Source organism: Melanerpes formicivorus, unplaced genomic scaffold (genome assembly GCF_026170545.1).
Source record: "Melanerpes formicivorus ecotype bairdi unplaced genomic scaffold, bMelFor1.0.p_v2 SCAF_72, whole genome shotgun sequence".
NCBI classification, from domain to species: Eukaryota; Metazoa; Chordata; class Aves; order Piciformes; family Picidae; genus Melanerpes; species Melanerpes formicivorus.
The window spans coordinates 1,149,544-1,164,197 of NW_027142424.1; the positions used below are offsets into that span (position 1 = coordinate 1,149,544).

The window sequence follows — 14,654 nt, forward strand, 5'->3', positions numbered from 1 at the left end:
GAGCCCAAAGTGTAAACCAGCAAGACAGTCTTCAAGGGAGACCTGTTAGGAAAAGTGTCTGTTCTTGGTGGGTGGGTGGGGGGAAGATGGAATAAATTGAAGCTTCCAGGCCTAATTAGTTCTGAGACAGAGAGAAGTGCTGCTGTGGAACTCCCAGCTTCTCAAGATCAGAGAGTGCTTTACATGGGAAGGAACTTCCAAAGCTCAGCCAGTCCAACCCCCTGCAGGCAGCAGGGACAGCTTCATCTGCAGCAGGTTGCTCCCAAACAAGCTGACCTGGAGTGGTTCCAAGGATGGGGGCATCCATCACCTCTCTGGACAACCTGCTCTCACCACCCTCAGTGTAAGGTGTGAGGGCCTGCTGAGGAAAAAAAGATGATGGTGGGAAAGCCTCAGCCTTTGGGTTGGAGATCTGTGTGTAATAAAAACCCCCAACAAAAGGGCTTTGATCACCAAAAGAAGAGGCTTGAAGAGTTTCCTGTTCAATATCTTCAATATCCTCTCTACCCTCCAGCAGATCAGCTCCTGCCCCCAGCTTGGTGTTGTCAGCAAATGTACTGATGCTGGACTCAATAGGGAGAAGGGAAGTCACAGAGGGAAGTCACAGACTCACAGGCCCCCTGCCACCAAGAAGATGAGCAATGGTGCAGTTGCAGCTGTGTCTTGCAGGTGGAACACACTTGCTGTGGGGCAGGGTCTTTTCAGTGCCTCCCTTCCATCAGTTGCATCAGTTAGAGTGACAAAGGTGAAGCAGGAGTAAAGGAGGCTGAGCAGAGATTACTTGGAAGGTGTGAGATGCTTGGGGTGGGTTGGTTGGTTTTGCTTTCTCTCTCTCCCCACAGTATCCAGTAGGAGGAAAGAAGTCACAGCAAAATGCAGCCTGACCTGTGAGTATCTGACAGAGGAGGACTACACTGATCTGCTCTGGACAACCCTGTCAGAATTCCCTGGTGAGTGGCAGTAAGAATCACAGAATGGGTTGGGTTGGAAGGGACCTTCAAGATCATCCAGTTCCACCCCCCCTGCCATGGGCAGGGACACCTCCCACCAGCCCAGGTTGCTCAGGACCTCATCCAAGCTGGCCTTGAACACCTCCAGGGAGGAGAGAATCCACAACCTCCCTGAGCACCCTGTGCCACTGCCTCCCCACCCTCACTGGAAAGAATTTCCTCCTAACCTCCAGTCTCCCCTCTTCCAGCTCAGAGCCATTGCCCCTCATCCTGTCACTGCTTCCTCACTGCCAGGGGCTTGGTGTGGTTGGAACAGACTCTGGCACAAGGAAATTAGAGTTGGACTCAGTGATCTTAAAGGTCTTTTCCAACCTATTCTATGAAAGAGGCTCTTCCCTCTGGCCTGATGCCAGTGGCTTTCCTGGAGCTCCTTTCTGGGACTGCTTGCCATGTGCAGTACCCACAGGAGCTGTAGCCCTCCTGAGTGTCTGTATCATCAGCACCACAGATAAAATCTGCAGTCATTGCTTTGTGGAGCTGTTAACAGTCCATCTGAGCATGGATCCCTTCCAAGCACTGTATTAGGCATTCAGAGGAGGAGCAGCCCATGAAACCACAGGGGCAGGATCACTTTTAAGCATACATTACTTTCCAGAACTGTTTGTAAAGCATCCTGAGCCCAGCAAATCAGTGGAGGAGCTGCTCCCTGAAGCTGTGTCCGGCCCCAGTCAGGATTTTCTGTCCTTTCCAAGGGGTTGCCATGGTCAGTCTGACACAGGGCAAGCACCATGGTGTGAAGCAGCCATTGCTTCTGCAGGTGTAGATGACCTCTCAGCATTCACCTGTCTGAAATCATAACTGTGGTCAGCTTGTTTGCCACACAATTGGGTTGGAAAAGCCCTCTGAGATCATCCAGTCCAACCTTCAACCCAACACCACCATGGCCACCAAACCATGTCCCACAGTGCCATGGCCACACAGTTCTTGCACACCTCCAGGGGTGGGGACTCCATCACCTCCCTGGGCAGCCTGTGCCAGTCCCTGACCACTCCTGCAGCAAAGACATTTTCCCTCATCTCCAACCTCACCCTCCCCTGGCACAATTTCAGGTCATTTCCACTCCTCCTATCATCTGATACTAGGAAGAAGAGACCAATCCTCACCTCACTGCCACCTCCTTTCAGGGAGTTGCAGAGAGCAATGAGCTCTCCCCTCAGCCTCCTCTTCTCCATGCTGCACAACCCCAGCTCCCTCAGCTGCTCCTCCCCAGCCCTGTTCTCCAGACCCTTCAACAGCTTTGTTGCCCTCCTCTGGACCTGCTCCATCACCTCAATGTCCTTCTTGGGGTGAGGGCCCCAAAACTGAACTCAGGATTCAAAGTGTGGCCTCACCAGTGCTGAGTACAGGGGGACAATCCTTGCTCTGGTCCTGCTGGCCACACTGTTGCTGATCCAAGCCCCAGGCTGCTGTTGGCCTTCTTGGCCACGCTGCTGGCTTCTCTTCAGCCTCCTCAGACAGCCATTAACTATTAATAATAATAATAAACCAGGTTGGAAGAGACCTTCAAGTTCATTGTGTCCAACCCATCAACCAATCCAACCCACCTAACAACTAACCCATGGCACCAAGCACCCCATCAAGTCTCCTCCTGAACACCTCCAGTGATGGTGACTCCACCACCTCCCTGGGCAGCCCATTCCAATGGCCAATCTCTCTCGCTGGGAAGAACTTCCTAACCTCCAACCTAAACCTCCCCTGGCACAGCTTGAGACTGTGTCCTCTTGTTCTGGTGCTGGGTGCCTGGGAGAAGAGACCAACCTCTGCCTGTCTACAACCTCCCTTCAGGGAGTTGTAGAGAGCAAGAAGGTCTCCCCTGAGCCTCCTCTTCTCCAGGGTAAGCAACCCCAGCTCCCTCAGCCTCTCCTCACAGGGCTGTGCTCCAGACCCCTCAACAGCTTTGTTGCCCTTCTCTGGACACCTTCCAGCAAGTCAACCTCCTTCCTAAACTGAGGAGCCCAGAACTGGACACAGGACTCAAGGTGTGGCCTAACCAGTGCAGTGTACAGGGCAGAATGACCTCCCTGCTCCTGCTGGCCACACTGTTCCTGCTGCAGGCCAGGATGCCCTTGGCCTTCTTGGCCGCCTGGGCACACTGCAGGCTCATGTTCAGCAGAACTTCTGTTTTCATCTGGCACCACTGGCTGGGGCAAACCCCTGTCTGATGTCTCTGCCAGAAATGAGAGAGAGCACCCTTTCAGTTCCAGAGAAGCCAGGCTGGTGCTCCAAGCTGGCTGCTGCAGCCTCCCCTTGGGCTCAGCAGTTGCCTCCTCTCCCCCTGCAGGTGTGTTAGTGACACTGTGGATTATAGACCGCATAGGCCGCAAGAAAACCATGGCCCTCTCCTTCCTCGTCTTCTCCTTCTGCAGTCTCCTGCTCTTTCTCTGCGTTGGAAGGTAAGGAAGAGGTGGGGAGCAGCTGGTGTGGCTGCTGCAGCCACAGTCCTCTCTTGGGTATGGCAGGAGAACTGCAACTGGTGGGGTGGAAAGCCACGAGGTGGCCGTGGAGAAAGAGCTAGGGATGGTGTGAGGTTTTCCTGCCAGTTGGGAAGGGAACCAGAGGGGAGCAATCCTTCACTGGAATCCTGCAGACAGAGCAATGCAAAAGGCAAAGAGAGAGCTTATGTCTGAGTGGGAGGTAACCTCTGGGCAGTTTTGAAGTCAGATCTGATGTCCTGAGCTTGGGGAGCTGGTTCACGTGCTGCTCTGCCAGTCATCAGCTCCACCTCCCCTGGCTGACTGTACCAGGGCTGTGCTTCACAACCAGGCCCAGGCTCTACCTCCCATTCTGCTGCTTCAGTGGTCTAGGGGCTCCTGGTGCTCTAATCATAGAATCATGAAGGTTGGCAAAGCCCTCTAAGATCATCAAGTCCAACCTTCTACCCCACAGCTCCATGACCACCTCCCAAAGTGCCACAGCTGCTAATTCTTTGACCATGGCACAACTACATCAGAAGCAGTAGGCACAGGCTGGGACAAGCTCCAGGCTGCACACAGCTGGCTTTCAGCAGAACCTGGCTTCACATTTTGGCATTGTTCAGTCTCTGTCCTTCATGCAGGTTGTCCCAAGAACATCTCAACTGGCAGCCCTGCCCTGGAATCCAAAGCTCCAGCTGAGCTCTGAGGGTCTGCCTGTGTCTGGCCACACAGAGGTGACAACACAGGATCATAGCATCAATAAGGCTGGAAATGACCTCAGAGATCATCCAGTCCAACCTGGCACCCAGCACCTCATGGTTAACTAAACCATGGCACCAAGTGCCACATCCAGTCCCCTCTTGAACACCTCCAGGGATGGGGACTCCACCACCTCCCTGGGCAGCACATCCCAATGGCCAACTCCTCTTTCTGGGAAGAGCTTTCACCTCACCTCCAGCCTTGAGGCTGATGAACAAAGAGGTGACCTGAGAGGCAGGGGAGAACTCTGAATCCAAACCTTTTCTACCTTTTTTAAGGTACAAAACCTTCTGGTACAGGAACCTTGTAAGGAGAAGCCTCACAAAGCTGCCAAGATCCAGGTGCTGGGTGGGGGTTGTGCCTTTGGCACAGGAATGCTGCCCTCTCCTTCCCTCCTCCTCTGCCATGGTTGGGTCTTTTTTGGTCAGCACCACTCATCAGCTGGAACTTTGATCATTTAGATCACCTTAGACATTTCTCTGCTTGTTCCATCAGGCCAGCCAGACTGAATCCACTTAGCAGACTGCTGGGGTTTGGGGGATGCAGCTCTGTTTGGCAAGGTTGATAGAGGAAAAGGCCAGGGGGGAAAAAAATACCAAGGGCTCATTAAACAAAACCCAACAGAGCACAAACCAAAAAGCCAACAACAGCCAGAAGGAAGCAGCAGAAAGGAAATGGTTCTAAGCAGCTGAGCACCCTTTGTTGCAGCACTTGCCTTCAAGTTAAGCAAAGAGATTGTCCAGAACTCTAATCCCCAGCCCTGCTCTCCTTTCTGTCCTCACAGAAATGTTCTTACTGTGCTGCTCTTCATTGCAAGAGCTTTTATTTCAGGAGGATTTCAGGCTGCCTATGTTTACACCCCTGAGGTAAGGAGGTTGCTTTTGTCATGAGGGTGTTTAAAGGGGAGGGAGGACAGGGTGGGGAAAGTCATTGTGTGGGGTTTTTTTTCATGGCCTCCTCACAAGGGACCTTACCCCAGATGAGAGTTGATGATCTCATTGCCATCCCCTGACAGAACTTGCTGTGGTGCCACAAGTTAGTTCCCCTTGGGTTTTATGGCTTTTTTAGTATCATAGTATCAGTCAGGGCTGGAAGGGACCACAAGGATCAGCTAGCTCCAACCCCCTGCCATGGGCAGGGACACCCCACACTAGATCAGCCTGGCCAGAGCCTCATCCAGCCTGGGCTTAAACACCTCCAGGGACGGGGCCTCAACCACCTCCCTGGACAACCCATTCCAGGGCTTCACCACTCTCATGGGGAAGAACTTCCTCCTCACCTCCAGCCTGAATCTCCCCACCTCCAGCTTCATTCCATTCCCCCTAGTCCTATCACTCCCTGAGATCCTGAGCAGTCCCTCCCCAGCCTTCCTGTAGCCCCCTTCAGATACTGGAAGGCCACAATGAGGTCACCTTGGAGCCTTCTCTTCTCCAGACTGAACAGCCCCAACTCCTTCAGTCTGTGCTCACAGGAGAGGTGCTCCAGCCCTCTGCTCATCCTCCTGGCCCTTCTCTGGACACCTTCCAGCACCTCCAGATCCCTCTTGCCATAGGGGCTCCAGAACTGGAGGCAGTACTCCAGGTGGGGTCTCCCCAGAGCTGAGCAGAGGGGGAGAATCACCTCCCTTGCCCTGCTGGCCACACTTCTCCTGCTGCAGCCCAGGATCTGATTGGCTTTCTGGGCTGCAAGTGCACACTGAGAGCTCCTGGTGAGCTTCTCCTCCCCCAGCACCCCCAAGGCTCTCTGCTCAGGGCTGCTTTCCAGCCAGTCCCTGCCCAGCCTGGATTTGTGCTTGGGGTTGCCTCCACCCAGCTGCAGGACCCTGCCCTTGGTCTTGTTGAACCTTTTTAGGAGGCTGGAGAGGAGAGAGAGCTTCCCAGTGGGGGTTAATGAGCTGCTGCTTTGTCCACAGGTTTATCCCACAGCCACACGTGCTTTGGGGCTGGGAACCTGCAGTGGAATGGCCAGAGTGGGAGCCCTCATCACCCCCTTCATTGCACAGGTGAGAAACCTCCTCCTCCTCCTGAGGCTGAAGGCTCAGGAAGGTGATGCAGAGCCTGCTTTTTCTGCTGCAAAGGCCAAACCAAGGGCAGTCTGTCCACAGGGTCTTGCAGCAGGGGTTGATTGCCTGTTGCTTGAGGAGAGTTCAGGTTGGTCTCTGAATTTACCTCTTGCTCCAGGGGGTGGGAGGTGAATAACCAAGAAGCAGGCTGCTGGCTGGATGTAAGGACAGCACCTGTTGGAGTGGAGGCAGAGGAGGCCACAGCAATGAGGGAAGGGCTGGAGGCCCTCTGCTGTGAGACCTGGCTGAGAGAGCTGGGGTTGTTCAGCCTGGGGAAGAGAAGGCTCCAGGGAGACCTTCTGGTGGCCTTTCAGTGCTTGAAGGGGCTGAGCAGAAAGCTGGGGACAGGCTTTTGAGCAGGGCCTGGTGTGACAGGGCAAGGGGTGAGGGTTTGAAACTAAAAGAGGGAGATTCAGAGTGGAGAGAAGGAAGAAATGTTTGACACTGAGGGTGAGGAGAGCCTGGCCCAGGGTGCCCAGAGAGGTAGGAGATGTCCCATCCCTGGCACACTGCAGGTCAGGTTGGTTGGGGCTGTGAGCAGCCTGCTCTAGCTGCAGATGTCCCTGCTGAGTGCAGGGGGGTGGACTGGGTGAGCTTGAAAGGTCCCTTCCCACCTAAGACATTCTAAGGACACCTTGGAAGCCCCCAGCTGGAGCTGGGATCTGAGAGAGGCAGGGAGTTGCTGTGCATGGTGCAGTGCCACCTTTCCCTGGAGATCCCAGGCTGAGCTCCTAGAGGCTACAAACCCTCAGGCTATGTGGAAAGAACCAGCCAGGGAGGCTTGGGGGAGCCAGGCTCTCTGTGGACAGGACTGAGGAGCCTGTCAGAAGCAGTGGTGGCTCTGCAGGGGGTAGAAAACTTGGGGCTTTGCTTCTGTCTGATCCCAAAGGGCAGCAGCACCTCGTGGCCCCTGAAATCCAGGCTCTGGGGAGGTTTTGATCCCTGTGTCAGCACTGAGGAGCATTGACAGGCTTCCCAGGCCTGCTGTTGCAGTTTCTACCCCTGGATCAGGTGTTCTTTTACAGCAGAGGTGCCACATGTGGCTCAGTTGGTAGTGCTTAAGACCCTTAATGGGAAGGTCGTGAGTGCAAGCCTGCAGTGGGCAGTGGTGTCCTCCCTATTCTAGTCCTGATGTCTGTGGTGCCAGGTTGGATCTTTGAGGTCTCTTCCAACCTTAGTGATACTGATTCTGAGTTGTCTCCTGCCTTTTCTCTGCAGGTGATGTTGGAATCCTCAGTCTATTTGACCCTGGTGGTTTACAGTGGCTGCTGCCTGCTGGCTGCTGTGGCTTCCTGCTTCTTGCCCATCGAAACCAAAGGTCGTGGCCTGCAGGAGTCCAGCCACAAGGAATGGGGACAGGAGATGGTTGGGAGAGGATCTCATTCCCCCCCAGGGGTCACCAGGTCAAACTCTGGCTCACAGGAATGAAGGATGCTCCAAGCAAGGTCGCTCAGCACACCTCCAGCCCTGAAGCCTAGGGAGCTGACCGCAGCCTCCCCGCCAGCATCCCCTGGCGCCCTGCAGGAGCTCTGGGGCTGAGCCTAAGCACATGGTGTCTCTGCTGCTCTTTGCTCACACTCATCCAGACTTGTGACTTCTGTGTTGAGGGGCATTTGATCCAGGGGTCATTGTGAAGCCTAGCAGGAAGGCTTTCTCTTCAGCCTGTCGTGCTTGCATGGTCAGCTCTTCAGCTTACACTGTCCCGTGCCAAGCCAATAAGCTCACTGAATGCTCTCATTAAAACAGTGTTCTCCTGATGCCTCAAGTCCCACCCATTCCTATTCATTTGTGTGCCTGGCATAGCACTTGGTGGATTCCACACCCCCCTCCCCCCCAGGCTAGCTTTGCTCACTTAGGTGATGCCTGCCTTGCACTTTTTAGCCAGCCAGCAGCAGCAAGAAGATGTGGTGATGGCAAAGCAAGCCATGCTGCTCTAGGTCCAGCTGCTTCTGGGCTCTGTTCCTTCAGACTTAGCAGGCACTGATTGCCTGGCAATGATTGTCTGAGTGATTCTCCCATCCAGGGCAGGTGGCTTGAGTCAGTGAGGAGAGATGGAACCTTCTCCAAGGAATGTAAACCCTGATGGTTTGGAGCAGGATTGATTTCTCTCTTCTGTCAGCTGTTGGTGTGGACTCCTTCAGCCAGCCTGGTGTCTCACTGTGTGTGGAGGTGCACACTGTGGTTTGCTGCATGGGTCCAGGTATGTTTCTGCTCATTTGGCTGAGTGTAGCCCAAAAGCTGGGAGGAAACTGCCTCAGGCTGAAGAGCTGTGTGAAGCAGTTTGGATGGAGCAGCTTTCAAGTGTCTCCCAGCAAGAGCAGCTTGTGGCTGGCCTCCTGGAATCAGCTGCTGATTGTACACAGGCTGGCACCTCAAGGAATGGGCAAGGAAGAGCCAAAGCCATCCTTAGATGAGAAACTTCACTCCTTCAGCTGTTGCTCCTGCAGGGTGCTGGCCCTGCTCTTGTCAGAGACTGTAGCAGAGTTCAGGTGAGGATGAGCCTGTCATCCTTGGCAGAAATCTGTCCCTCTGCACAAGTGACTCCAGGGAGGTGCAGCCAGGAAAGGCAGCAGGAAGCTGGGAGCTGTATCCCCCACGTCTCAGCTGCTTTCCAGGAGTCCAGGCTGTGGAGCACACCACCACATGTGGGTGCAGTGGCCTGGAGGCTCCTCCCTGGGCTGTGGAGCAATGCATGTGTGGGCTGTGGGGTCACTGGCTCACGTGCACAGGGGTAGATCCTTGCAGAGTGGAGTACTGGAGGTGGTGTGGGAGCCAGGCCTCCTCTCTGTGGGTCACTGAGCCCATCTTGGGGAGCAGTGCAGGTGAGCACAGCTGGGGTTCAGCTTTTTGGAGGTGCTCAAGGCCAGGTTGGATGAGGCCTTGAGCAACCTGGGCTAGTGGAAGGTGTCCCTGCCTATGGCAGGGGGTTGGTCCCTCCCAACCCAAACCATTCTGCAGTCTGTGGTCTGTCACTTGGGGTTTCACAGAACACTCCAGGCCTTGTTGGGCTGTGGTTCATAGCTCTGGAGGAAAAGCAGAAGTGGTTAAGCCCTTCCAGAGAGGGAGGGAACTCAGACTGATTAAAAACCAAAGGCCTAAGAGGTTATTGATGGTTTGTGTGGGTGTCTTCTGCTGAGGACAGCTGAGGCTGGACAAGGCCCCAGAGGTCCCTTCCAGCCCAGAACACTCTCCTGGCCTTTGGGTCAGCTGAGCAGAGGCAGAGAGGTATCATAGTATCAGTCAGGGCTGGAAGGGACCACAAGGATCATCCAGTTCCAACTCCCCTGCCATGGGCAGGGACACCCCACACTAGATCAGGCTGGCCAGAGCCTCATCCAGCCTGGCCTTAAACACCTCCAGGGACAGGGCCTCAACCACCTCCCTGGACAACCCATTCCAGGGCTTCACCACTCTCCTGGGGAAGAACTTCCTCCTCACCTCCAGCCTGAATCTCCCCACCTCCAGCTTCATTCCATTCCCCCTAGTCCTATCACTCCCTGAGATCCTGAGCAGTCCCTCCCCAGCCTTCCTGTAGCCCCCTTCAGATACTGGAAGGCCACAATGAGGTCACCTTGGAGCCTTCTCTTCTGCAGACTGAACAGCCCCAACTCCTTCAGTCTGTCCTCACAGGAGAGGTGCTCCAGCCCTCTGATCATCCTCGTGGTCCTTCTCTGGACACGTTCCAGCACCTCCAGATCCCTCTTGCAATAGGGGCTCCAGAACTGGAGGCAGTACTCCAGGTGGGGTCTCCCCAGAGCTGAGCAGAGGGGGAGAATCACCTCCCTTGCCCTGCTGGCCACACTTCTCCTGCTGCAGCCCAGGATCTGATTGGCTTTCTGGGCTGCAAGTGCACACTGAGAGCTCCTGGTGAGCTTCTCCTCCCCCAGCACCCCCAAGTCTCTCTCCTCAGGGCTGCTTTCCAGCCAGTCCCTGCCCAGCCTGGATTTGTGCCTGGGGTTGCCTCCACCCAGATGCAGGACCCAGGTAGGAGCCACTACAGCTGATCTCACCTCTCTGGAACCAGTGGGAGCCTGTTGGGCAGGGACCAAACTGTGGTTCAGCTTTGGCAGGGGTGTGACTGATGGCAGAAGGATGCTGTGGGTGGTTCACTGACCAAGCACAGCCCAAGCCTTGGGGCTGACACCCAATCCATGGCCTGGAAACAGTCAGCAGCCCTGCTCTGTCAACGTGGCAGCACCACTGATGGAGAGAAGCAGCTTCCAAAGGTTTGTCTGACCCCCTGGCAAGGATTTGTCACTGGGGAAGGGACTTCTGGGGCTCTTTCATTTCACACACTGCAGTGAGACCAAGCTGAGGGCAAACACAGCTCTGGGATCCAGAGATTTGCCAGCTGTCCAGCCTGCCCATGTGCCAAGCTTCTGTGGGAACAAAGTGATTGCCAGGTGTCCTCTGAGGGAATGCTTTATCACTTGCCCAGCAGAGGAGAGCCTGGGGGTGATGGTGGGGAGCCAGCAGTGTGCCCAGGTGGCCAAGGAGACCACCAGCATCTTGGCTTGGATCAGCAATAGTGTGGCCAGCAGGAGCAGGGCAGTGACTGTGCCTCTGGGGAGGCCACACCTTGGATCCTGAGTTCAGTTTTGGGGCCTTCACCCCAGGAAGGATATTGAGGGGCTGGAGCAGATCCAGAGGAGGGCAACAAAGCTGTTGAAGGGTTTGGAGAGCAGGGCAGGAGAGGAGCAGCTGAGGGAGCTGGGGTTGTTCAGCTTGGAGGAAAGGAGGCTGAGGGGAGAGCTCATTGCTCTCTACAGCTCCCTGAAAGGAGGCTGGAGCCAGGTGGTGGTTGGGCTCAATAGGCTCAGGTGACAGAAGGAGAGGAAATGGCCTGAAGTTGTGCCAGGGGAGGGTGAGGTTGGAGATGAGGAACAAATTCTTTGCTGCAAGAGTGGTCAGGGATGGGAACAGACTGCCCAGGGAGGTGGTGGAGTCCCCATCCCTGGAGGTGGTGGCCATGGCACTTGGGGCCATGCTTTGATGGCCAGGGTGGTGTTGGGTTGCTGGTGGGCCTGGATGATCTCAGAGGGCTTTTCCTACCCAAACACCTCCAGGCTTCTCTGCCCCAAGCACTTGCCAGGAGCACACTGAATGTCTCTCCAGGGCTGGATGTAGAGTTTCTAAGCTGGGTACATTTTAATGGTCTCAAATCTCTGTGCATGTGGAGGTCCTTCTGAACTGCTCCTCTTGGTCCTCTCTTCCTGCTGCAGAGCTGGAGAGTTGAAGCCCACACCTGGTACTTTCTGTTCAGCAAATTCAGAGGTGTTTGGGTTGTTTTTTCAATTAAAGCAAAAACAGGAAGAGAAAAAACAAAACTGTTGGCTTTTCTTGGCTTTCACAGAGGGCCAGCAGCTACCTTGCTCTGTCTTGGTGTTAGGAACTGGCTGGAGGGCTGTGCCCAGAGGGTGGTGGTGAATGGTGCCACAGCCAGCTGGCAGCCAGGCACCAGTGGCGTCCCCCAGGGATCAGTGCTGGGCCCTGTGCTCTTTAACATCTTCATTGATGATCTGGATGGGGGGATTGAGTCCAGCATCAGCAAGTTTGCAGACAAACCAAGCTGGGGGCAGGAGTTGATCTGTTAGAGGGTAGGAGAACTCTGCAGAGGGACCTTGACAGATGGGCAGAGTCCAACAGGATGGCATTCAACAAGTCCAAGTGCCAGGGGCTGCACTTTGGCCACAACAGCCCCAGGCAGTGCTACAGGCTGGGGGCAGAGTGGCTGAGAGCAGCCAGGCAGAGAGGGACCTGGGGGTAGTGGTTGATAGTAGGCTGAACATGAGGCTGCAGTGTGCCCAGGTGGCCAAGAAGGCCAATGGCGTCCTGGCCTGCATCAGGAACAGTGTGGCCAGCAGGAGCAGGGAGGTCATTCTGCCCTGTGCTCAGCACTGCTTAGGCCACACCTTGAGTCCTGTGTCCAGTTCTGGGCCAGTCATAGCATTCATGTTCACCTCATCAGCAGTAGCCTCAGATACCAACAGCTAAAGAGTGTTTGCATCCTCCTAAGACCTTTAACTGCTTTTTGCATTTCATTCAGCTGGGACAACTGGAGTTGGGACAATTGGAGGTTCTCCTCTGCCTCTACCTTTCCCCCTTGAGGACACATCTGGAGGGCTGGGTCCAGTTCTGGGCTCCCTGGTTCAAGAGAGACAGGGAAGTGCTGGAGGGAGTCCAGTAGAGGCTCCAAAGATGCTGAGGGGCCTGGAGCATCTCTGTGAGGAGGAAAGGCTGAGAGAGCCCTGGGGCTGTTGAGCCTGGAGAAGAGCAGCCCCAGAGGCGATCTGATCAATGCTCAGCAAGAGGTAAAGGAGAAGAAGAAAGATCACACCCCAGGGATCTGAGTGTTAGCTTTATTGGGCACACAAACTGTGGCCTTCTGGAGAATCAGCACAATTGGAGCACAAAGGAGATCACAGATTGGAGCATTCCTGTTTGTGTCCTGAGAGGCTGTGGCAGAGCAGAGCAGAGCTGCTCCTGCAGGCTCTAAGATCAGAGCAACCAACCTCTTGTGAGCCCCTTTGAAACTGGTTAGGTGGGGTTGGATTTCCAGCAGTGTAAAGGAGAGAGGACCTCTCACATTTGAGGCCTTCCAGGACATGAAGTGAGCTACAGGAAGGCAGGAGGGGGACTTTTCACAAGGGCTTGGAGTCATAGGATGAGGAACAATGGCTTTGAGCTGGAAGAGAGGCAATTGAGACTGGAGATCAGGAAGAAATTCTTCCCAGGGAGGGTACTAAGACATTGGAGCCACCCAGGCTCACAGCCAGAGAGACCAGCACCTGCTCCTGGTGCCTTCAGCAAGCTGTTGCCTTGGCCTCAGGAGCCACAGGCATGAGAATTCTTTAGGAAGTCTTTAGCCTGGAGAAGAGGAGGCTCAGGGGAGACCTTCTTGCTCTCTCCAACTCCCTGAAGGGAGGTTGCAGCCAGTTGGGGGTTGGTCTCTTCTCCCAGGCACCCAGCACCAGAACAAGAGGACACAGTCTGAAGCTGTGCCAGGGGAAGTTTAGGCTGGAGGTGAGGAGAAAGTTCTTCCCAGAGAGAGTTGTTGGCCATTGGGATGTGCTGCCCAGGGAGGTGGTGGAGTCCCCATCCCTGGAGGTGTTCAAGAGGGGATTGGATGTGGCACTTGGAGCCATGGTTTAGTCATGGGGTCTGTGGTGACAGCTTGGACTGGATGAGCTTTGAGGTCTCTTCCAGCCTTGGTGGTTCTGTGAAGAACAACTTTGTTGTGAGGCTGCTGGAGGCCTGGAGCAGGCTGCCCAGAGAGGTTGTGGAGTCTCCTTCTCTGGAGAGCTTCCAACCCCCCCCTGGCCATTGTGCTCCTGGGCAGGCTGCTGTGGGTGCCCCTGCCTGAGCAGGGAGTTGGACTGGGTGATCTCCAGAGGTCCCTTCCAGCTCCCCCCCATGCTGGGATTCTGTGATGCCCATGCAGTGTCCCTGCCAGCACTGCAGGCATCACAGGGGAGGCAAACAACCCCCCTGCACCCTCACAAAAGGAGGAGAGGAAGGGAAGGGGACAGGGCAGTAGCTGCTGAGAAGTTCTGGTGAGAGAAACCATCTCTGCTGCGGGCAGGGGGCAGAGTCTTGGCAGATGCACCCAGCAAGGCCTTCTGTCTGCTCAGGAAGGAGAACACAAGACTCACACAGCATGCAGTGGAAAATGAGGTCACTGGAAGGTCTGCCAGGGCTGTGCTGCCACAGTAACCTCCACAGCACTGCTGAAAGTCAGCCCAGGCTCCTGTGTGCCCACAGGCCAGCAGATGCCCTGTGCAGAGGCCACCTTCCAGCAGCACTGTGCTCAGCACCTCCCACAGAGCAGCTTCCCTTTGCCTGGGTGGAAGTGGAGCAGTGTGCCAGGAGATGGGTCCATGGCCAGGCAGTGGCTCTGGTGCCAGGCTGAGGCCAGGAAGTGTACACTTCCCACGGGGCTGCTTTGAATCCAGGTGCTCAGGAGGCAAAGAGCTCAGCAGCAGCAGCACCCCAGCCTCTCCCCTTTGCTGGGTCAGCTGCCTGCTGCATCACCACCCCAGCTGCAGGAGCTATTCCTGGCCCATGGAGTCAGAGGGAGGGAGAAGCTGCAGCACAGATGAGTAAGACACAGTTGGCTCAGCTGTGGAGGACAGGGAGCCAGGCAGTGTCTGCTGGGCTGAGGACAACCCCTGCCCTTGGGCTGGGGGCTCTCCAACCATTCCCCATGGGAAGGAACTTTGCTTTGAGGGTGGCAGAGCAGTGCAGCAGGCTGCCCAGGGAGGTGGTGGAGTCTCCATCTCTTGAGACTTTCAAGGCCCACCTGGACATGCTTCTGTGGGGCCTGCTTCAGGTGCTCCTGCTCTGGCAGGGGGGGTTGGAGTCAATCTGCAGAGGACCCTTCCAAACCCCTTCCCTTCTGTGACTCAGGAC

General features: G+C 55.4%; 1 protein-coding gene across 2 annotated transcripts in view; it reads left to right on the forward strand.

Moving 5' to 3' along the window:
• SVOP (SV2 related protein) overlaps positions 1-9,460 on the forward strand; it is a 39,450-nt gene extending 29,990 nt beyond the window's left edge. The window contains exons 12-16 of one of the 2 annotated variants that reach the window (XM_068163341.1): positions 843-950; positions 3,292-3,403; positions 4,968-5,049; positions 6,096-6,185; positions 7,464-9,460. In XM_068163341.1, coding sequence (XP_068019442.1) covers positions 843-950; positions 3,292-3,403; positions 4,968-5,049; positions 6,096-6,185; positions 7,464-7,673 — 602 coding nt within the window. In that variant the 3' untranslated portion in view covers positions 7,674-9,460. The remainder of the gene's footprint in view (positions 1-842; positions 951-3,291; positions 3,404-4,967; positions 5,050-6,095; positions 6,186-7,463) is intronic. The other variant, XM_068163340.1, reaches the window with a different exon arrangement.
• The last annotated feature ends 5,194 nt before the right edge of the window (positions 9,461-14,654 follow it).